Raw genomic sequence first — 25,136 nt, forward strand, 5'->3', positions numbered from 1 at the left:
ACATTTCTAAGAAATTATATGGGAGATAAAATAAAGCAGCACAAAATTATCAAGATGAAGCAAGGCAATTTACAGTAATGTACAGGCAGAACAAGAACAGCGAAGAGACTAAAAAGATACATGATGTGATCAGCCAGAGTGATCACTGGTGATTTAGTTTAAGAAATCTCATCTTTCATGGGGGAAACTCTAGTTCTGTATCTCATATGAAGCCTAAATTTGACTGAGGTTGTGTGGGGCGGGGGGGTGCATGTTGCTATATTGTTTTAATAGTTTCAGTGGAATTTCTAAACTAAAATGAACTTAGGAAGAAAGGTTTAGTGAACTACTTCTGAAAAATCAGGCACTGAAAACCCGATGGATCACAGGAGTCCAATGCAAAACTAATCATGAAGATGCTGCAAGATTGGGCAATATTTCGTTTGATGGTTCATGGGATCGTCATGAGTCGAGGCAACTAAAACACACATACACACACAACACAACAATAGTTTACAGAGCGTACTGAATGGAGCTGAGGGATGAAAAGCTGGATTATACGCATTGTCTCCCCTTGGAGGCTAAAGGAAGAAGGGTATATTTCCATCTTGGAGCTCTGTGGAATGACCCTAAGAGAGACTGCCGATGTAAGCCCTGGTTTACATCTTCACACCAATTTTCCACAATTACTTATTCAACAAGTACATGTCAGACCCTACTCTGAACCCTTGACCAACCTTAACACATTTAACACCAATAAGATATTATGAGGTAGATATCATTAGCATCCTCATTTTATATATGAAGCATGATTTTTTTCAGGCATAAAGAGAAAAATGATCTTGCTCAAGACCACAGACACAGTTAAAAAAAAACTGAATTAAGAAAGAATAGCTCCCGAGCGCTTCATTGTAAACCACTGTCCTATGTCGAGAGCATTTCTGCAGGTAGGAATTTGGCTGATGACCTTCATCTTGAAGTTTCACATACTTCTGAAATGTTTCCATAGACCACACATTTTTCCCCAAACAAAATATCACACAGACCTGATGAATGCTAGTTTGAGAATAATGAGATTAAGCACTCCATAAAATAATCATACAAAATAAAACCTTTATATAACTTCTTCAGGTGCAAAATTTGGCCATTTCAACAGATGAACAGAAGAAACAAACCCGAACATTACATGGGTCAACGTATTGCAATTTCTTTCTCATCCTGATTTACCATGATGTGTGAAGCACTTGTTAATGAGGGAAAGAAGCCCCATTATCTAGGCACTAGAAAGCTCTTTGGCAATGGAACCAGACCCACTGCTGTCGAGTCAATGGCACTGTTCCCTAAGAGTTCCAAGCCTGTCAATCTTGAAGGAACCAGAGAGCCTTGTCATTCTCCCACAGAACAGCTGGTGAGCTTGAAATACCAGCCTCACAGTTAGCAACCCAGCGCACCACACACACCACCACCAGGGTTCCTTTGTGACCATGAAAAGCCTTTCACAAAGAGTGTAGACTAACAGTCTAGAGTAGATCCGAAAGTCTTTAAATGTCTTAGAATACGTTTAGGTATTCTAATCAGAAAAAAGGTAGTTTTATAAAACTATCCTATTCAAAATCAAGAGGTATCATTAATTCAATATTGTTTTGTTATTCTATTTTAAATTTATTACATACTGTGGAGTTAGCAGCTGGCAGCTCCTTTTAGCTATTCAGATACCTCCAAATTCAAATTTGTGGAAAATTGTTTTCCTTCCAGACCAGACAGCAAAGCCTCTTAATTTCTCCACTGGGGCTTGGGTTTGATGAAGTAAGATCAGAGTTGCCCAGGCAGCAAATATATCCAATGTAAATTCCTTTCCATTTAGAGAAAGAATCACAGATAGAATTAAGGTGGCTATTATATAAACCTGTGGGTTCACTCATCATATATTCATATGTATAAAGTGTCTATTATTTGCAGACACAAAGGAGACCTGGTGGTGTCGGTGGTTACACATTGGGCTGCTCACTGCAAAGTCAGCAGTTCAAGTTCACAAGAGCTGTATGAGAGAGGCGAGGCTTCTGCTCCCATAAGGATTTGCAGCCTCAGAAACCTTAGGAACCAGTTCTCTGCTTGGTAGCTCTATGAGTTGGAATTGACTAGATGGCAAGAGGCTCTGGGAACAGACAGTGATATGATTCTGGGTTTCTGACTTCATGGAACTCATGACCTATTCAAAGAAGTGGGCATTCAAATGATCGGAGCTACAACTGAATCATTACAAACAGACCCATGACCAAAGGACAATTCTTGAGGACATATGAGTAGATAGCTGGCCTAGACTTGAGGAAGAGGCAGTATGAGAACAGCAGCCCCAAATGGATTCTCTACAAATGCAAAGAAGGAATATTGTAAACAAGAAAAAGAAAGAGCACATTTATAAAAGGCCAGTAGTAGAAAGAAGCATAGCTGATGGAAAGAATATGGCCTTAGAGAAAAGAGGAGAACATGAGCAGGCATCCCTTCCTGAAGATGTTTTGGAATATCAAGAAATCAGTTTTTCCTACGGAAGCCAATGTAATTTATATGGCATTTAAAATAGGAATATGTCTGCCTCTGTGGGGTTGGGGTGGGTTCGAGATCATGAAAAAGCACTTCCCAAACACAACTGGACCAAGGCAGATGGTCTGCAACTTTCCTGTATTGATCTTCAGTCATTTTTCAATTGCATCACTATGGTAATAATTTAACACACTGGCCATCGAGTAAATGGTTGCCCTTAATCCTTCCATGCATGAGACCCGGTTTCTTCAGGAAGCAAGAAGTGATATGGACAGTCTTGGGCACCATCGAAACTAACAAATAAGGCAATGTTGGAATGTTGTTTTAGATCCCATTAGCAGTTTGACCATACAGAAAAATGGACAAGCCAATGTACTCAGAACTTGGTCCTTGGACTGTGTTTTATAAAGCATAATTAAGCAAGGAGTGGATTTTGATAGGATTTCAACTCACTATTTTCTAGGTTGTGGTGAAGGTGCACTGTTGTTGAAAAGTAATACAAAATGAGATATATGTTGTCATAAGGACTTCAGGTAATGTCCCAAAATCTCTAAGAAGCAAGATATAATAGCGTATTAACCCTTCTGTGATATGTTGTATACACAGTGCATATGTTCATGTCAAACCATCCCTTACTTGAGATTAGTTTCTATATTCATGTTTCTCATTCAGCTGCAATCTTAATGAAAGGAACTTCATGGAAGTGAATTTCACAGTGCACTTCCATGCAGGACACGTCTCTAGGGGAAAGGTGCACATGGGTTCTCCCAATGGCATTATATCAGTTTATACATGCATAAACTTTCCAATAGACATACAGTCATTTTGTCTTCCTTTTTATCAAATTCCCTGGGACTTGATGGTTGTTCCTCCCAAATCGTTCCCTCCTGAGCCAGGTAATCATTCTTGGCATTGTTTTCAATGTTCAGACTCCCTATGCAGTCATTTGATTTGTAATAGTGCCTTGTGTGTTATGTCTCCTAGCTCTACATACAAACTACCACACTTACGATCTCCATGAACCTAAGTGCGTCAGTGGCTCTGGGGATGCTATACATGCCGAAAGTGTACATCATCATTTTCCACCCTGAACTCAATGTCCAGAAACGGAAGCGAAGCTTCAAGGCAGTAGTCACAGCAGCCACCATGTCGTCACGACTCTCACACAAACCCAGTGACAGACCCAATGGGGAAGCAAAGACAGAACTCTGTGAAAACGTAGACCCAAACAGTAAGTAAATCTTTGTCACCGTTATTTCACCTAGGCTTGCATGGGAAGCTCTAGAAAATTTGGCATGTGGTTGACTTTTTCGGAGTAAGATTGTGACCATTTTGGTCTCATAATTGAGTTGCCTTGGTAAATACAAAACTCTGCTCTTCCATCTGGGTGTATGCCTGTGACCTTTTTGTTGTTGTTTTCTTCTCTGTTGGAAAGAAGCCGTTAGTGACTCTTCTTCAGAAGTGTAAAACCTACCCCTTACGTTGATGCTAAAATCTCCAATGACATAAATATATGTGTGCGAGTGCAAGCCACACCTTTTGTGTTCCCTTCCTTTGATGGAAACTGGAAGTTTCACACCTGATTGAGCTATAACAGCAGGAAGAAAAGATCTTTTGAAGCATAACTTATTTGTACTGTGGAGTGGATGTGGAGAAGATTATTACTCTTTACTAAGCAGAGATGACGGGAGAACCATGCACACACAATATTGAATAAGACGAGGCAACCTTCACCCGAGGGCCCAAGACCAAGTCTGATCACTTTAATAGCAGCACCACACACGCGCTCTCTGGACCACAGAACCACAGGAGGGTTTCACCAAAAAGACCCAACCTAGGGATGCAGTGAGGGCTGAAATGTCAGACTGGAGATGCCACAGGAAATGTTTGCAGCACTCTGGGTAGTCTTTACTGAATGACTCCGAATAAGAGGAGCGTACACCACTTTGTCAAATAACAAGATGAGCCCAGGCATTGAATTTCCAATTACTAAAGTTATTAAAAATATAGTGGTAAGAGTGAATTATAAAATAAAAATACAGTTTATAGGATTTTACGTTCCAGGAATATCTTGACCAATTGTATATCACTGGAAACAGATTTCAACCCTCATGGTATTTTCTGTTTTTAATATTTTCTGTTTTTAAGATCATCTGTTAAGTCATCAAAACTCTATTTTCAATTTATGAGCTGATTTTGTTGTAGCCAAAAAGGTAATGTCACAAGGAAAGAAGTGTCTATTTTAAATAAGACAATCTTTTTAACCCTGTAAGTAAGGCAGACTTTTTTGCTTTTTTAATGAATAAGTCGACCAGGCTTGGTCCTGGCAAACCCTTTGTGAAGCTCTGTGATTGTGACTTACCTGTTTCTGTAATGTTTCTGAACGGTTGGCAGAAGGAATAATATGGAAAACTTTGAAAATCGAAAGACAGATAATAAACATCAAAGAGCAGCACTGTGAGGTTCCCTTTCTCTTTCCAATGCTCTGGTCCAGGTCTGAGGAGAATGAGCACAGGGAGAGAGAATACAGTCAGAATTGGAACAGAGACGATATTCCTGGGTCTCCAAAGAAACTGGTCCACTGTGAACAAGATAATTTAATGGGGAATTTTTATGTTATTTAAAGTGTTATAGGGAGAGGTTTTGTGTTAAAATAAAATTGAATTCAAATCTGAATCACTCCACGTACCAACTGTGTGACTTTGGGGAGAGTTACTGAAACTTTCAGAAGCTCAGCATCTTCTTTATAAAATAGAACAATATCTAGGTCATTAATAGCATGTAGCTAGCAAATAATGTGTCAATTAAATATTAATTTGTTTCCATTACAAAAATGGCATGGTTTTATTCGTAAGTGCATTTCAGTGTAATAGTTTGAGTAGATAGGACAGTAAAAGTATACTGAACACTGGGCCACAATTATAACTGAATTTCAAAACTATTTTCATTAGAATTTTTGTGTAAATAGATATAATATTTATATATACACAAATAAGGTGACCTAGAAATTCATGGAAAATGGAATTAACAGTAAATGGAAACTTTCATAAATGTTTAAAGCCCGCCCATATATATACATATATATATATATATGAACAGACACATATTTGATATTAAGGGGCCTTGTTGACAATCTCAGGTAAGTGTTGGGCTGTTAACCAAAAGATCAGCAGTCCAACCCCATTAGCCTCTCCTTCGGAGGAAGGTGAGGCTATCTGTTCCTAGACAGACGTACAGCCTCAGAAACCCGACATAGAGCCATTGAGAGTTCGAGTTGACGCCATGTCAGTAGGTTGGATTTTATATTGATATTCACCTCTGCTAGAGCTTCTTATTCTAAGCACACAAACACACAATTTTAACTAGATACTGCTCATAACTAATAAGCAGAAATAATGGTCGAAATGCTACATGTATTGAAAAAAAATGGCTAACTTATAAGTTTGGAATCTGGACAGGTAATCCAATTGTATAATATTTAAATTATTAACTTTCAATTATTAGGTTCAATTCTTGTTGAAGTTGTTTGGGACAAAATGGTGGTTGTTAAAATGTTAATACTAGTGCAAGCATTAACTATCCTGTGAAACAAGCATTAACTCTCCTATGAAACAGTTATTATACACTCCCAAGAACTCTGTAGACTGGATATTATTATTCTCATTGAAGAAACTGAGGCTTGGTAAGACTAAGTGGCATAACTAAAGTCACACAGAATATAGCAGAGGTTAAACTGAAGTTCAGTGATGCTGTGTTTACTAGGATATGAATGACATGTCATAATTTCAATGCAGACATCAGTTTTGTCTCCTTTGTTGGTATAGCGTGTATACGGAAAATAGAAGGGTGTTTGGTGGCATGTTGCTCAGTTAAACATGCTGTGAAATATATTCTTGCTTGCTCTGTTATCTACAAAGAGAAGAGGCACCTGAGAACAAAGAAGGATGCCCAGATCAAGGCCTTGCCTTACTATGTCAATTATTCAACTGTTTTAATATCTAATCCAATCACAGTAAGGATTCCACTTGGAATTCTCTTAGTGCCTTTCCCTTGTGGAAATACTATTGATTTTGTTTTTGTTGTTGTTCTGGTGTCTACACAAAGCCAAAACACATAGTTCAGAAAACAATGAAATCCAATAGAGACTTTGTCTGACAAGCAGGCTGAAAATATATATGTATATGCCTACTCTTCACTTATAGGCTATCTTATTCTCTCAGATTACCCATTATGACAATAGTAAAACATGTGACAACTTTTCACATGAATGTGTACATGTGGAAGTAATGAATGACTGGGAAAGAGACAGCACTAAGGTTGGCTGTGCTAATTAAGGTTTTTTATGTCAATTCCTGGGGCCTTGATTCTCAGTAGTTTGGCATCTATATAGTGAGATATCTTCACAATTATGTAATCATGTAACCTAGAAGTTATGCAATGAAGTAATCATCCTCCATTTGTGATCTGATGTAATCTGTCTCCGTTTTCCATCAACACCAATTACCACATAATGACCTGGTGTTTTTGTTTTAACTATGTTGATAAGTGAGGAGTGGTTGTATATATGTATGAATGTATAATTCACTTTTTTGGTATTGTGTAGACATTCCCTAAAATATTATATAATTATGTATACTTTCACTAAATACTTGATGGACTATAGGAGTAGATTCACGTACCTCCAAACATTGGGATTTCTGATGACCCAGCTTTCAAAGGTTCCAGAGAGGATTCAACAGGCTTTATCATAAGTAAAATTACTCGATAGAAGCTTCTGCAATGATGGAAAAGCCCCATATCTCTGCTGTGCAGTGCAGCGACAATTAACTACAAGTAGATTTTTACTTCATTTTAAATAGTTTCCATTTAAACAGCCATCTGTGGATTATTACTACTATATTGCAAAGCACACTTATAAATTAGGACACCCTAACAGGCAGGGGTTTCACTGGAGGATAGTTAATGTAAGTGCACATTGGAAACCGTTTCCAAAATTTTAGGATTGATACTGATCTGGGACAAAGTCTATTTTAAAATAGACCCCATTTGGTCTGAGACAAGAATTCATAGAAATCATCATTTAAGGTGTCTATAATAAACAACCAATATGGAAATAGTGATAACATAGACAATCATTACATTCACAAAACCAGTCCCTAGTCATGCAAAAGTAATACAAGGGAGCTTCCAAAATTTGGTGGAAACATGGAATTCAAAGATACTGAAAATTTCCCATTAACATTTAGAATCCCCCTTATGTATAGAGGAAAGGAAATAGTGGAAATGTTTTATTAATGTAAACTGAGAATGTTCTGATGATAGAAACAGTATTACTGCTTTCTACTTAATATTTAACATAGCTCAACTAAACTCCAAGTTCTGAAGGTGATTTCTGGATTTAAATTCAGTCCTGTGTTCAAAAACAAACAAAAACAAAGACCAGACACTTAATAAAGTTGATGTCTTCCAGATGGGGAAATTCTTCACACTATTTTATGAAAGAACGTGTCTGAGAGGGAGTAAAGGTCATAGTGTGAGGTATAATTGAATAATGGAACAGTCTTGTCTCCTTATTCATTGCTATTCTCCACTACTTAGTCTCAGTGTATTTCAATCCTCGATGTCCTCATTGACCCAACGCTGCTCCATCATTGCAGTTCACCAACTGGTGCATGTGTGCTTCTACTCATCCAGGCCCGCACTACAGCTACATGTCTACATAACAGCACATGTGCTTATTGACTCCATTTGGGCAAAAGCAAAAAACACAACTGCTCCGACTAGCTTGATTTCTTTCTCAAAAAAATTCAGTTTTCCTCAGGTTTTACGCTAGTTAAATTTCAGTTTTTGGAAGTGCACTCCTTTCTGTATTGAATAAATCAAGAGTAAATCTCAAAATTATAATTTACCTCTTAAAATTATAATTTACCTACATGCTACTGACAATAGATTTTCAGGATTTGAACAATATTGCTGATCTCTGTAGTCAGATTGAAATACAGCAAGCTAAGAAAGCACAGGGGTGAAACTGAGTATTGAGTTTTTATTTATACAAGTAAAAGTTCTATTGCTAGTTCATCAGAATGGCTTCACCTAATTTGGATAACTTTCAATATTATCAAGATGGTGCATATTCCACATCTTTTTCTAAGAAGAAAGTCTCCTTGATCTCTGGTTCTCCAGCTTGCATTCTGAAATAGAGACACATTTCCCTGAACCTTTTCCAATACTTACTTGGAAGGTTCATGGAAATGGAGAGGTCAGATAAACTGGCCCATTTGATTGTGCTTGGGCTTTGATTCACTGATGGCCACTACTTTGGTTTCCCGTTGGATAGATACTGTTACCCAAGACTCGGCATGGCTTCATTGATCCCAATGAATAAAGACTGCTGCCTACCTTAACTGACTGGTTAAAGTCAGAAAACGCTTGGTGAATGATTCTCGGGTCAGACGCAATCCTTCATTGAGTATCACAGTGCAGAGGGCTGGGTGGCCGTAACCTAACTTTGTCCTAAATGAACAACCATTTTCTGAGCCAATGCTCATAGGCAGAGAGAATGACACCCCAACTAGCTGGGCCAGTTACAGAGAATTTATCCAAGCAGGCCAATGATAACTGGGAATAATAAGGAAGTGGGTGGCTTGGGGCACCCAATTTCTCTTGGATGTAGGAAACTAAATCTACCTGAGATATACATAATGTAAACGAGTGGTTTCAGCCAGTGAATCCATTGTATGGCAAAGAATCATGTGTTGGAGGAGTGGACATTTACACCAACCATGTAAACTTTAAAAGGAAAGATTTTACATAGCACTTTGTATTCTGATGTGTCTTTTATGACCATTTTATACTTCTAAGGGAAATAATAAACATCTCTGCTGTTCTCAAATACAACAATTAGTATGTAAATTAATAGAATGGTCAATCTGAGGAGGTGTTTGATTTTAAAAAGAAAAGAACAACAGAAAAACATACAACCCAGACTGCTTGACAATGGATGTGGCTACCCAACTTTGAAAACTCTGGGCCACACTTCTATGCTGTGTTAATTTGTTACGATTTTTTGTTTTGTTTTGCTTCTTCATTTGTTTGGATCTATAACATGCTCAACATCCTGTTACTTGTTTCATCCTCTGGACTAATCATGCAGGCTGGTCAGCATAACTGGACTAGGCTAAGAGAAAAGGAAGTTATCAGGAAAAAAAAGAATGACCAGATAGATATGAAATGTCTAGTATTTCTAGGCTGGTTCTTTCAGCTGTTCCAACACAAGCAAGTAAACCCAACTGCCTTAATCACAAAGGCACCAGTACTCCCATGTTCAGAGGTACCTGAATTTTGGTGAACTGGTATACCAAAGAATGAGAGTAATGTCTATGATCTCTGTTGTAACCTCTTCTCCTAAGAGGAAAAATAAAATAAAAAGGAATATTGTGTGCACATTTATTTTATACATACCTATATATTTACTTTTCCTGTAGACTGTGTACCACCTGTAAGAAAGAGTGTACAAAAGTCTGTTACTTGGTACACTATCCCACCAACAGTATAGCTTTTGCCTGCTTTCCAAAAGGTAAGAAAACCATCTAATTTTTATCTGCTTGTGTGTTCATGAGAGTGAGAACTGTTTCCATCAAAACTGTGCATGATGACCTATAAATCTATCTATTTGAAAAACTGTGTTTTCCAAGGTGATGTATTTGATAAGTTTATGGCCTGCAGCTCCAGTTGGTCCAGTGTCTGGTTTGTTTTCTGTGTAGGTGTGTGCATGTTTGTCTTTCCTGAAAAAGATAAGTAGCCAGGATGGATAATTTGTATCATGCACTCGGGTACATGATCGACTTTAAAACTACCGAAGTGGTGAGACATGACTTTTAAATGTATGCTTTCACATTCTGAGTTTAGGAGGCAATGTAGAAAATATACATGGAGAGAATGGTGATGTTTGAGAAGGATAGTAAAAAATGTGTTACATTTATTTTTATTAAATGTATTCAAAGATATATATATATAAACTCACAGAAATATATTCATTCAAAGAATCAACCTGTGGCCTTCCCATCTTGAACACAAGATTGTAATTACTTTGTAGCTGAGAAATGGAAAAGAGCTTGCTGGCTAGTTTGATTATGTGCTGAAGATGATTTGGGATCATAGTTCTTCCTGAGGGAAATAGGGAAGGAGCTAGAGTCTTTTCACAGAATAGAAAGGGCCCAGGAAGACGGTTCTCCCCAAGGAATACCAGTGCATCTAGGCTAACAGATTAGAGGAAATTCTCATGCAATGTATGAAGTAGATGTGTTGTATGAAGTAGGCATGTGCAATGTATGAAGTTTATATGTAAATGAAATCTCAGGATAACAACTGATTCACCATCGATGCCTAAATACTATATTGCACTTTTCCCTTAAAGAATATAAAATCTGAGAAATGTATTGTTTTCACCAACATCATCACTCCCTTATTGCAGACTAAGCAATATTAGTATACAATAGAAGGAATATGTGCACTGGCGAGCATCCTTGCACAAATAGAATCAGTTGTTCCAAATGTGGGAAATTATATATAAATAACATGAAGAAAGCCATGTCTTGCCTTTGAGAAAAGTAGTCCTTTGGGGTTTCCCTCTAACCTTCCTACTATACTTAAGGTAGATAGGCATGGACAGGGGATTTCAAGAGATAGACAGGCAGAAGGGTGTATCATGAAAAAGGGTCCCTGGAAGAGTTCTTAGCAATGTGTACTGGTCGGTCTTGTCTCTCTTCTGCCAATATGAGAATTTATTACAGATAATTGCTGTTTCTTCCCATTCTTGTTTTTGAGATGATATTCTTAATGCAAATAATATTTGTCTTTTATTTTATATATTTATATAAATAAATTCTCTTAGCCCTAGAAGACAGGACAAGAGTACATGCAAAGAGTAATTACATTTCCTGTTGATTTTTAGATGGATGCTATCAACTTGGTTTTTAAGTTCACATAATATTTCCTTTTTCCCCTAGTAACATGATCTGTCCTAGTTTTCAAATAGGGCATTCTTTTCTCCCAGTGAATATAAAACTGTATTCCAGTGAGATTTAAAGTTTTTTGTTGACTTTTTTTTTTAGTACAACTGCTTGTCAAAACACTGAAGCTCATCACTTTAATGGTCCTTTTACATGAGTATGCCTGAGAATAAATGAGAAGGAATTTTTTCTGCATAAAAAATGATATATGTAATTACAATCCATTAAAAAATTCCCTTTCGCGGAAATAGAGGAAAAAATTAGAAGGAAAAGGGCATTTATAGAGCTCTAAATAAAGGCATGTATACATGTAAATATATTTATATAGGATGGTGGGGAAATAGATCTATGTGCATATATTTATAGTTTTAGTATTAAGGCAGCAGATGGACATTGGACCTCCACTCAAGTACTTACTCAATCCAAGAACACTTTGTTCTATCAAATTGGCATTCCATGATGCACATCTTCCCGACACAATCACTGAAGACAAATGTGGGCATGAGCAAATGTGGTGAAGAAAGCAGATGGTACCCGGCAATCAAAAGATATGCTGTCTGGGGTCTTAAAGTCCTGCAGGTAAACAAGCAGCCATCTAACTCAGAAGCAACAAAGCCCATATGGAAGAAGCACACCAGCCTGTGTGACCATGAGGTGTAGAAGGGACAAGGTATCAGGCATCAAAGAACAAAAAAATCATATTAGTGGATGCCCACTTTCCCAATATGATCACTGAAGACAAATGTGTGCATAAGCAAATGTGGAAGAAAGCTGATGGTGCCTGGCTATCAAAATATATGGTGTCTGGGGTCTCAAAGGCTTGAGGATAAACAAACGGCCATCTAGCTCAGAAGCAACAAAGCCCACATGGAATAAGCACACCAGCCTGTGTGACCACGAGGTGTTGAGGGGATCAGGTATCAAGCATCAAAGAACAAAATATCATCCCATTGTAAATGAGGGTGAGTGCAGAGTGGAGACTGTAGGCAACTGGACACACCCTAATTGAAGGGTTGCAAGGAGGAGATGAGCCAGTCAAGGTTCAGGGTAGCAACGATGAAACATACAACTTTCCTTTATTCTTAAATGCTTCATCCCCCCACTATCATGATCCCAATTCTACCTTACAAATCTGGCTAGACCAAGGATGTACTTTAGTACAGATAGGAACTGGAAACACAGGGAATCCAGGACAGATGATCCCTTCAGGACTAGTGGTGAGAGTGGCGATGCCGGGAGGGTGGAGGAAGGGTGGGGTAGAAAGGGGGAATCAATTACAAGGATCTACATATAACCTCCTCCCTTGGGAATGGACAACAGAAAAGTGGGTGAAGGGAGATATTGGGCAATGTAAGATATGACAAAAAAATAATAATTTATAAATTATCAAGGGTTCATGAGGGAGGGGGAACAGGGAGGGAGGGGGAAAATGAGGAGCTCATATCAAGGGCTCAAGTAGAAAGCAAATGTTTTGAGAATGATGGCAACAAATATACAAATGTGCTTGACACAATGGATGGATGGATGCATTGTGATAAGAGTTGGACGAGCCCCCAATAAAATGACTTTTTAAATAAAGAGTGAGAAGGGGAAAAAATCCCTTTAGCTTTAGCCTTTTGGTGGTGGAAGATGAAAATATTGTAAATAAATTTTTAACTTCAAAAAATATTTTTAGGATATACTCTTTAGGAATAAAGCCAAATTACTTGATAAGACCATTGTACTTCACAGGTTTTTATTGGTTGTTCACCAGTTCTAATGGATATTAAAGACAGCTTTGCAAATTAAGAATAATGAATCATGTTCTATAGCCATTTAAAAACAATTGCAAAAGCAATCGATCCAAGTAACACTTATTCCAAGAATAGGTGTCTTGCACTGGTGGGTCCGTAAGAAGACTGGAAAGCCTGAGAAGTAAGTGAAAAGAATTGCTTAACTTTGTGTACAAATCCATTTTCATATGCTTGTTTCCAAGGAGGGAAAATAGTAAAGGAAAAATGGTATATTCAATAATGATTCTAAAATATTATGCTAGTAAAACTTATAAGCCCCTGTCCTATCCAGACATATTGTATACAGTAAATCAAACATCTCCTGGTGGGTGGCCGAAGGAAGGGGGTTGGTTCAAAGGCAGCCAAAGCAAAATGTTACTTGGTTTGAAATGTGTCAGGCAATACTCCATTCAAAAAAAAAACAAAAAACTTTCCTGTGAGAAATACTATAGAAAAAGAATCAGAAAAATAGGCAGACCTGCTCACAGCTTTGTTTTTTTAATTATTATAAGAATCTAGACCACTAGACATCCCCTTGCAGAAGTGTCACAGGGAGGAGATGTTGTAGTGTAGCAACGATGAAATCTACAACTTTCTTCTAGTTCCTAAATGCTTCCTCCTCACCCACTATCATAATCCTAATTCTACCTTACAAATCTGGCTAGACCAGAGGATGCACACTGGTGCAGATAGGAACTGGAAACACTGGGAATCCAGGGCAGATGATCCCTTCAGGACCAGTGGTGTGAGCGGTGATACTGGGAGAGTAGCGGGAGGGTGGGTTGGAAAGGGAGAACAGATTACAAGGATCTACATGTGACCTGGGGGATGGACACCAGAAAAGTGGGTGAAGGGAGATGTAGGACAGGGCAAGATATGACAAAATAATAATTTATAAATTATCAAGAGTTCATGACGGAGGGGGGAGCAGGGAGGGAGGGGAAAATGAGGAGCTGATGCCAGGGGCGTAGGTGGAGAGCAAATGTTTTGAGAATGATGAGGGCAATGAATGTACAAATGTGCTTTACATAATTGATGTATGTATGGATTGTGATAAGAGATGTATGAGCCCTTAATAAAATGATTAAAAAATAATTATATAAAAAAAGAATCTAAGCAACAAAATACAAGCCAATTCAACAACTTCTACATGAACAATTCAGTGGCACCTATTATGTTCTTCAGATCACACAACCATCTCCACTATCCTCTTCCAAATTCCTGTCTCTTTTTTCTAAATGTGTATCAGTTTTAAAATTCTGCAGAGTATCAATCTAATAATACTTATATTGAAAGACAATTCAGTCATAAAAGCACTTTTAATCTGGCATCATCACCAGTTCAGGAAACAGGTTTTTTTATTAGAAAGTAAATTTTGTCATCATATGATGGTGTCCTGATTAAAACAAAAACATTGCAAAGCTTAATTCAGCCTTAAAATTATAGATACTTAACTGTTTTGAGTCATGTTTTTACATTCCTAACAAATGCACTGATTTCTCTATTTTTTCCAAATGAAGTTATAAAAGTAATAATCACTTTTTCTTATAATGATTGTAATAGAATTATGTGTGGGATGATTAAATCCTAAATTTTGTATCATATTGAGACCTTCCCTCCTCTAGAACATTTGGTGTGATATCTCTGAATGGAGACGAATTTGAGACCCACTTTGAAAACTTTTTATATACCATCGCAAAGCCTGTATGCTATTTTTTTTATATTGAATCACCTTAAAAATAAATACAGCTAAGTCTTTAGGGTATATTTCTTTCTGCGTAAGAAAGATGGGGCATAAGAAAATGTGGTGAGGAAAACTGAAGGTGCCGGCTATCAAAAGATATAGTATCTATGGTCTTCAAGGCTTGAAGATAAACAAGCGGCCATCTGGCTCAGAAGCAACAAAGCCCACATGGAAGAAGCACACCAGCCTGTGTGATCATGAGGTGTCTAGGAGATCAGGTATCAGGCATCTAAGACCCAGAATAAAGCCATACCCAAGGTGAAGGGGGGTGGGGGGGAATGGAGTGGAGACCCAATGCCCATCTGTAGACAATTGGACATCCCCTCACAGAGGGGCCACTGATGAAATACACAACTTTCCTCTTTGGTGCTTCCTTCACCTCACAATCATGACCTTAATTCTACCTTACAGATTGGATTAGACAAGAACATTCACACTGCTACAGATAAGAGCCCACAACACAGGGAATCCAGGATAGATAAAACCCTCAGGGCCATCAAGGAGAGTAGAGATACTGGGAGGATTAGGGGAAGGTGGGGGGAGAAAGGGGAAATCGATCACAAGGATCAATCTAGAACCCCCTCCAAGGGGGACGAATATCAGAAAAGTGGGTGATGGGTGATGGAGGATGATGTAAGATATGGAAAAAATAATCTATAGCTTATCAAGGATTCAGGAGGGAGGGAGGGTGGGAGAGGAAGGGCGAAGAAATGGGGACCTGTTATCCGGAGCTCAAGTGGGAAGAGAATGCTTTGAAAATGATGATGGTGGCATATGTGCAAATGTGCTTGACATGTAAGAGCCCCCAATAAAAGGATTTTAAAAATAAAAATAAACAAAAAAACAAAAGATGGGGTTTTCTACTCTTGTAGAGTGTCAGTCTCACAGGGGAGTTCTACACCATCCTATATAGTCTCTATGAGTCGGCATCGACGCAATGGCAGTGAGTGAGAACTCAGTGAAACACTATCATTTCTCTCATCAGAGTTTGATATCACAGCAGCCTCAAAAACCGGTGACAATTTTCCATCATTTTAGAGGAAAAGAGGGGTGAAAGTTCGCTTAGCTTGTCATTGTGCCAGTTCCTAGCCTAAAAGAAGTAGATGCATCATGCCTCAAGTTTCTGAAAATGGTATCAAGTTTTAAGTTGAAGGACTGCACAGCACCGACTGGCCACAATTTGTGAACCACAAGCGTGTTCTTAAGGTTTTTCCAAGCACCACTCCCTGGGGTCAGCCCTGAGGTGATGATGTCCAGGCGGCACAAGTGGACAATGTGCTCAGAACTGATGGAAGACTCTTAGGTAAGCAACCCTAAGATAGGGGTGCTGTGAATGATACACCAGGTACTATCAAGTTTTTCTTTATTTCTTTTTCTTTGTGGGAGAGCATCATCCAAGTGTCAAGTGGTTTTATTTGAGCTGGTCTTAAAAGATGAAGAGCTCTAGGCAGCCTGCCCTCAAGACAGAGGATGGTATCTTCAAAGAAGGTGTAGTACAAAAGAGGACGGTGTGTTCTGGGTCTAGAAAGCACTTCCCTGAGCTGGAAATATTGGGTTCTGAGGCTAATAGTATTGACGATGGCCCTTGGGAAGCAAACTGCAACTGTGGGACCTGGGTGCTTTGTCTTTTCACCTTTAGCACACTGTCTATGAATACTAGTTTCTCAGAAAATCGTCATGAAATGAGCAGACTATCATGCCTCTGATGGCAGGCTCCTATCAAACAGCTCCTGGAAGAACTTTAAAGTTGATGTTCTATCTGTTCTGACTCATGGCATGCATGGTTACTGAGGAGAATTGCTCCATCAGGATTCCTTGTCTGCAACCCCAGGAAGGCAAATATTTATTAAGTGAATAATTAGTTATTAGTAATTAGAAAAGACAAAGGCTACAATCTCAGCATGTGGGATTGTATTTTTCCAGATCAAGTCTTTCAATTCACAGCCTTTGACCCTAATGTCACAGACGTCAAGAACATACTATGCTTTTGTGGACATTCCCTAAACTGTATAATCCCCACTACCTCTGTGTTTATTAGAATCTGCATCTTTTTGATTAAGCTAAACCCCAGTACAAAATCAGAAAGGCTTCATGCTATTGCTTGATTTTCATGGACTATAAATATCTATACTATTTTTTCTTTCAGGAGGCACATGAATTTGAAAATTTCCTTTGGGAATGGATCCTAAACACTTCCTTTAAATGGTTAGAATTTTTAAGTTGGGACATACAAAACCTAGTTGTTGAGCGAATTTTCCTATAGAGTGCTTTTCAGTTTTTAAAGATTTTGTCTTTTATTGTCCCCAAATCACTTTCATTTAAAAAAAAAAGTGTGCCGTAACCAAGGTTGCTGAATCTGAAATCTTGCATCCTTTACTACTTACTATGAATGAGCATTGTCTTATTCATCTAGTACGGCTATAATAGAATTATCACAAGTGAATGACTTTAACAAACAGAAATTTATTTTCTGATTCTTTGGGAACTTGAAATTCCCAGTTCAGGTGCTGGCTCTCAGGGAAAACTTTGGCTCTCTGTTGGCTCTAGGTCCTTGTCTTCAGATTCAATTCTTGTACTCCCTGATGATCTTCAGGTAGTACAGTGTGTTAGACAGGGTTCTCTAGAGAAACAAAACCAGGACACTTAAGATTTTATAGATAGATATATGATAGCTTGATGGATAGATAAGAAATAAACAGCTAATTAATCTACAGAGCACACAAATGGCTCAGTGTAACTCACTTCCTTGAGAGAGTTAATACATTGGTAGTCCTTCAACTCATGAGGGCTGCTGAGTGCAAGTCAAGGAAGCAGACAGCTGAGTCTTCTGTAGAGCAATTCAGGCAATCCAGCCACAGGTAGCAAACAGCAGGGCAGGTCACAAATAGTCATCCAGATGAGAGGGTCTGACCGTCTCCAGCTCAAGTGATGTATACACCAGCAGTGTGGTGATGCAGGTCTTAAAGGAACCTCAAACTATAGTGACATAATCCATAAGTTTGGTGTCCCACAAGTAGTGTAGCTAGAAAGTTGAGGCAGAGAACTAGCTAAGGCAGCTGCATACTGGTCCGATCATCAAAGAGCATGAGCCAAGAAAGGTGAGGCTCGCGGAGCTATTTATCTGTTTGCCCTTCAATTAAAGTGCAACCTTATTAATCCCATGTGTGTTCATTGGCCAGGTTGATACAATAAAACTACCTATCACATATAGTTTCCATCTTCTACCATCTCTGTTTATGTCTCTATGCCTAATCTTCTTTTAATGAATGCAAAGAGATTGACTCAAGCTATACCATACATATATCCTCATAAATTTTGCAAAACAATCTTTATTAATTTCCCAAATGGGGCTAAGACTTGCAACACATATTTTGGAGGGAAATAATATTATCCATAACATTCCACTCTATGGTTTCCCATAATTTGTTATTGCCACATGCAGAACACATTTACCCTATCACATCATGCTCAGAGTCTTAAATCAACGCCGAATCCAAAGTCTTATCTTCAAAATCATCTGAGTCATATACGATCCTGTGAAATCTAGACAAGTTAAATGTTTTTAAAATACAATAGTAGAATAGGCACAGGCAGGCATCTCCATTACAAGTGGAATAAATTGGAGGTGAAGAAGGGATATCAGGTTCTCATGACTTCAAAATCATTCTTCTTTGAGACAGTCTCAGCAATTGTCCCACTTTATAGCCTGTGGGTATTGACCTTCCCCTATGGATTCTAAATTAAGGCACATTGACCCTAGGACTTAGCTATACCTTCCGGGATCACTGGAAAAGCACCCTCCATTTTTGGAGGTCCCATTCTCCTAGTATATCTGATTGATGAGCTAATCAATGGTAGGTCCAGTTCTTTTATAGCTTGGGCATGGCAAACCCCAGCCCCTTGCCTTTAGACAACAGCCCCATTACCCTAGCACACTGTAATGCTAGCCACACATTGTGCAACTGAGTTGGCAAAGCTCTGACTCTCAAATCTAGGAGGCTGTGACTGTGTCAATTAAGGCAAAGGAGATGGTGACGCTCTTATTTAGAAACTGAGAAGACTCTGCTTCCAACAGTTAGGCTGTTGTTCAACAGCTCTGGGAATTGTACTTGCCTTGGAGAACAGTAGCTGTATCTACTTTGATCTGTAGAATTGTAAGAGACAATGTTCTTTTCCTCCCATGGTTTTGCTGCTATGGTAGATGGTTAGATCCATCAGTCAAATCTCTTTAACAAAATAGCCTGTAGCCATGTCTTGGTGAATTCTAGGACATGTGTCCTTAATTTATTCAACAGAATCCTCCAGATCTTCATGTTTTTATTTTGTGCAGCTCATTTTTAAGTCCATCTCTTTCGTCTTGCATTTTGCACATGGCTCCTTCACAATCGTGGTTAGGAACCTCTTCAGGCAAATATCTAATTTCATAACTTGCAATTTCTAGCTTCTACCAAACTTCTGAACATAATTCAGACAAGGTCTTTGACCACTGCATAAAAGTGTACCTTTTCCTCCATTTTCCAATCACATGTTTATCATTTCCTTTTTAAGCCTTTCCAGAAGCAGATTCAATGTCCACATTCTAGCAGCCTCCTCTTGCTGGGACCATAGCTGTTCTCTGTCTTGAAGGGGACTTTGTCTATAGCTGCCCTCACTTCCTTTTGTGCCCTTGATGCCCATAATTATATCAACATTCTTTTCTCAGCAATCAAGGTTTTTACTATTAGTCACCTGAAAATCCTCTAGCCTCCACCCATTATTCAATTCCCCAAATCTTTCCCTATTGTAAGTATTTGTTACTTCTGGCACCAAGGTCTATTTTAGTTATCTAGTGCTGCCATAACAGAATTCCACAAGTGGATAACCCAAACAGACAGATTTTTTTCTTTCTGTTTAAGAGTCCCAAACAAGGGGCACTGGCTCTAGGGGAAAGCCTTTTCACTCAGTCACTTCTTGGGGACTGTCCTTCTCTTGACCTCTTCTATTTTGTCTTCTTGGTGTTGTTCCTGGGATATGTCTTTGTTCTATGTCTCCTTGCCTCTGCTTGCCTAATCTGCTGCATTTAAATCTCACAAGAGGTCGGCTGGAGACACAGCCTGCAAGAATCCTTATTAACATATCAAAGGAAACCATTTCACATATGGACTTCAAACCACAGGTATTTTGAGAGGACACCAATTCAATCCAAAGTTCCCAGAACTCAAGTAATGGTGACTTTCGTTTCTGCCTACTAAAGACATATCTCAACTCCACAGAATATTTTCCCCGCTGGATGTACAATGGAAATTGGATGCATTTTAAATTAAGTTGCTCTTGGAATCAAAGGTAATTATTTTTCTATATGGACTAAATATATGGTTTTACCTATCCTTTTTGCTTTCAAAATTATTATTAGTTTTAAAGCCTCATTACATCTCTACCCTCTTTCAGAGGAGTCTCTGATACAAAGACTACTACCTGGTTTAAAAAAAACCCAAAACTACCTGATACAAAGAAGATCGAGAAAAGATCTCCGAAGGTTACTCTTGATATGCTGATCCAAACATTTAGAACATCATGATACGAATAACCAATTCCACTTATGGTAAGTGCTGTTCCACATATTGACTGTGGCCTTGCATGTGCTGTTCTTTCTCTCACCAAGAATAAGAAAAAATGTACCCATGTGATTTGTGATAAGTTGAATTTGGTAAAAATGGTTAAGTATTCAGCTACAAACCAAAAGATTGGGGGTTTCAGTTTACTAAGCCCCCAAACACAAAATCCATTGAAGTCATCCCTTCTGATTCATATAGACCCTATAGGGCAAAAGAGAACTGCCCCTGTGAGCTTCTGAGTCTATAATACTTAAAGGGAGTAGAAAGCCCTATTCTTGTCCCAAGGCTGGTGGTTTTGACTGCTTACATTGCAGTTAGCAGCCCACTTCCTTATGTCCACTCAGAGGTACCTCCAAAAATGGCTTTGTGTTCTACTTTCAATCATGGAAAACTCTTTGGAAAAGTTCAACTCAGACACACATGGGGTCATCAGAAGTCGGAATCAACTCAAGGACATTGGTTTTGTTTGGGTTTTACAAAATGATTATCTTCCTTTTCCTAGTCCATTAAATGTGAGTAAACTTTTTTTGAGGAATAGAGTCAGCATGGAATTATGTGTATAAAAGCCCTCCTTTGTAAAGGATTATGAATGTGATAGGTAGCATTGTTAATGTATACTCATCCCTCTGCTTATGCTTTATTCTATTGACTCTCCTCATATATATTTATATATAGATATAGATATATAGACACACACACACATATATATATAATTACATTTTGTTGACCATTAACTACCAGAGTTAGAAGAGATGACATCTAGATTTCAGATGAAATCAGGCAATCTTTTCTCTAGTTACAACAAGCTCTATTTTTGAGATAGGTCAGTATGGTCTTTTGATGGATCATTAATAGTCTTTGTGCTCAGCAAAATAGACAGAGAAGACTATCTGTCACTCAGCAAGGCTTCTGTGAGACAGGTAAACTCATATAACCTGATCTATGAGCCTCTCCATATGATGAACTTCGACAGGCCACTCCAGGCGGGCTGACAGACTGAAGAGCATTTTAAATAAAAATAATAGTTCTAGGGAATTATTTGAGCAGTAGAGTAATGACTAAGTGCAACAGAGTTCCTTAGTCTTTTATTGAAAAAACACATTTGGTTTTCTTTTGTGATCAGGATATAATAACAAAATCAATTAAAATTTCTCAGAGAACTTCACTGGCACTTTGATAATTGATATTTATCAAATAGATAATTTATCCCAGCCTTCTATAGTATTTTCTAAGAACTTAATAATAATAATAACACAAGTAATGTTTATAATAATAATGATGATAATCATAATTACTTCAGACAAGCCATACCGATACAAAATGTATTGTGTTTATCCATCTATTAAGGTAGGTCTTGTGGTCCCCACTTGCCATATGAGGAAACTGAGGCTTGGAACAGTGACGTACCCAGTGATACACTCTAATAAGTGTCACAGTGGATGTTTGAACTCATGTCTTCTGGCTATAGTCCTTTCGAAAACAGTTCTAAAATTGAATGGAATAGACAACAGTCTTTTAGTTTGAATAACCAGCACTTATCATTCTCTTCAGTTAGGATTATTACTAAGTACTATTGTTACTAGCTGTCATGTTGTCTCTGGCTTATGGTGGTGACCTTCTGTGTCCCGGGGTGAAAGAATACTCTGTACTAAACAGTCTTTGTGATCTTTCAGGTGTTTGAGCCTATTTTTGCACTTTTGTGGCTAATATGTCAAACGCGTTGCTGTTGAGTTATTCTAACCCGTAACTGCCGTATAGGACAGAGTAGAACTGCCCTATAGAGTTTTCAAAGCTTTAGTCTTTACGCATTGATGCTGTTAAGTCTTTCTTCACAGAGTGGCTAGTGGGTTTGAACAGCCAACATTTCGTCTGGCAGCTGAGTACTTTAACCATTGTGCCACTAGGGCTTCTATGAGAGGATAAGCAAAGGAAATCGATCTCAGGAGACAATTTGCCCATGCTAAAGTGACATTTGTGTGGCACAGAAATATGGAAAGATAATTCTCAGCACAGTTTTATCTCTTTCACCTTTGCTCCCTGCTTTTGCAAAGCTAAATACAGAATCTGGCCACCAGGGTCATTATCATCAGTGTTAACTGAAAATGTGATTAAGCCAGCCTGCTAGTCTTAGCATGAAAAATGCTGGATTTCTGTTCTAGGAACTTAATTCCCTTTTCCCTGGTTTTTGTCATGTTTGCAAATTTCATTTGCATTTCAATTTTTCATGGCTTGCCCAAACTCAGAGTCTTGAGCTGCTGCTTCTATTCAGGTAAATGTGAAGCTGCAGTTGACTATCTGGGATTGCCAGTGAGTCAGACAATTGTGCCAGGCAACTGGCTTTCCCCATCCTACTGAGGGGTCTAAAAAAACTTGACCGAGCTTATCAATGAATTTAATGAATATGAGATATCTTATCAGTTTATGGGGACTTCAACGTGTATGATTCTCATCATATGCCTGTAATATTCTCTCCATATTCCAGAATAGTTGGAGAAATTCTACTAAAGTTTTGATATCCTGGCTCATTAAAAGTTTTACTGTGGGCTCATATATAAGGAAGATATTAAAGCTATCAGATAGGAGAAAGGTCTCGGTCTACTGTCATGCAACCTTGAGATGATCCGTATCTTCCTGGTCCTTCTGGATTCTTAGTCTCTTCTGGCTTAAGTCAGTAAGGAAAATTATATCCCCAGGGGGTTTGTTTTATACCCTCATTTAAAGGAAAAGAGTGAAATAGGATAAATATATGTATATGAGACTATTATTTAGGCCCACAAGGTAAAAATATTGACTTTCAGAAAGGCCATTTCTCACCTGTAAAATATAACCTCATGAGGTTATTTTGAAGATTAAATAAAACACTCAAACTTTTGTCTAGGGGACATGACATTTATGTTGATGGGTATGCAATTATTTGGGAAAGGATAATGGAAATGATGACACAGCACGAGAAATGAAATGAATGCTACCGGATGTAGAAATTGTGGAATTTGTGAATGTTTTATTGGGTTTGTTTTTACCAAAACAATAATGACATGTGAACTTAGGCAGGGTAATTATTCAAATGTACTTGTCATTGATGTTCCTATGTCACCTTAAATTAATTGGACCTTTCTGTTTTTGTTTCTCCAGGGAAGATTTCGGAGAATTCAACCTGTTCTATCATGTGACCTTTGTTGTACCTATTGTCTTTCTGTAATGCACACAATAAAGTTTGACAGTGGCAAGCAGTCATCAGCATCTGATTTCTGTCTGAAAAACCCTGAAAAGCTTTCAGATTAAAGTTAGCAGTCCAGCGTTTCCGTTTCTGTCTACATACTTAGTATTGACCATGTTTGAAACTCCAAAGATGGAGCACCATATGTTCAATGTTGAATGAGGTACCAGAGAAACCAAAGTTAAAGGCACTGAACTTCCATTTACGTTTCATGGCATAGCACTTATTTCTTAATTGGAAGCAGAAATACTTTAAGCATACTTACCATCGTGGTCTTGTTTACATAACATTCTTATTATTTGTTAGTGCTCAAAATACTTAAGAAAGTTCTGGGCATCCATTTTGAAATCTTACAATGGCAACATGTACCACTAAGAAATCTGTTGAAATGCATATGTCTGTTTATATGTCTAATTTAAACCAAGTGTTTGTTTAGGGGACATTCCATTTACAATGGTGCGTGTGGAAATTTTTGACAAGGAGAGAGGTGGTGGTGGTACAACATGGAAAGTTTTATGGATGTTAATCAATGGAGAAATTGTTGAATTGATTAATGTTTGGTTGCATTTTTTTTTTACCACAATAATGTTAGATGCTAGTCAGAGGTCTAGCAGAGTGACTATTCAAATATATTTGTCCATGCTGTTACTATGTGCTGGAACTCATCAAAGAGTTCTCCTGTGCTCCATCCAGGATGAACATCTGAATAACATAGGAAATTCGGTAACATGGGATCCTGGTTGGAGCATAGAAGAACTCTTTTATTTTTTTCTTTAATATTACCTAATAATCAACACTTGCAATAGAGTGCTGATGTGATGGTTATCGCTTACAGCAAAGTGTTTCCCAGGATTCTAAAATGAGGAATTTAAAGTGAATTATTTGGGCAGATTGGACAAGTGGCATCTACCATTTACCCAGAAAGTCATATCTAGCCCTCTGTTAAAACTCTGAGAAGCTATTTCAAGATCTTCTCTCAAGAGACTCTCCGGACTGGTATGCAGACTAACAGAAGAGGAAGTTAAAACACATCAGAAAGCACCTCTCATTGCTGGATTGACATGTAAGAAGCTTGGAAGTCATTTCTCCCATTATCTCCCAGTAAAATGCCCCAATCTTAAATCAACAAGTTATTTTAGATCCATCAGAGAATGTCCATAAGAGAGTACATTGATGATATTCAATCAAGACAGAGTAATAATATCAATAACAACGATCACAGCTGCCACTGCCTCCCTGAAAAAGGTGCTGTTGTAACTGTTACCACAGCAGCCACAG

The 25,136-nt window shown here is 38.1% G+C and overlaps 1 protein-coding gene and 1 long non-coding RNA gene across 4 annotated transcripts in view; both read left to right on the forward strand.

The window, feature by feature from the left end:
* Positions 1 to 25,136, forward strand: part of GRM7 (glutamate metabotropic receptor 7) — a 1,182,365-nt gene that overhangs the window by 1,090,734 nt on the left and 66,495 nt on the right. For 2 of the 3 annotated variants that reach the window (XM_004714110.2, XM_045285644.1), the window contains exons 9-10: positions 3,505 to 3,751; positions 10,005 to 10,096. In XM_004714110.2, coding sequence (XP_004714167.1) covers positions 3,505 to 3,751; positions 10,005 to 10,075 — 318 coding nt within the window. In that variant the 3' untranslated portion in view covers positions 10,076 to 10,096. The remainder of the gene's footprint in view (positions 1 to 3,504; positions 3,752 to 10,004; positions 10,097 to 25,136) is intronic. The other variant, XM_004714111.3, reaches the window with a different exon arrangement.
* Positions 20,215 to 23,873, forward strand: LOC123521175. The gene is made up of 3 exons (XR_006679645.1): positions 20,215 to 20,369; positions 20,475 to 20,628; positions 23,774 to 23,873. It is a non-coding gene; the product is annotated as an uncharacterized LOC123521175 (long non-coding RNA).

The sequence above is a fragment of the Echinops telfairi genome, unplaced genomic scaffold (genome assembly GCF_000313985.2).
Source record: "Echinops telfairi isolate 266 unplaced genomic scaffold, ASM31398v2 ScPeMD7_7474;HRSCAF=8512, whole genome shotgun sequence".
NCBI classification, from domain to species: domain Eukaryota; kingdom Metazoa; phylum Chordata; class Mammalia; order Afrosoricida; family Tenrecidae; genus Echinops; species Echinops telfairi.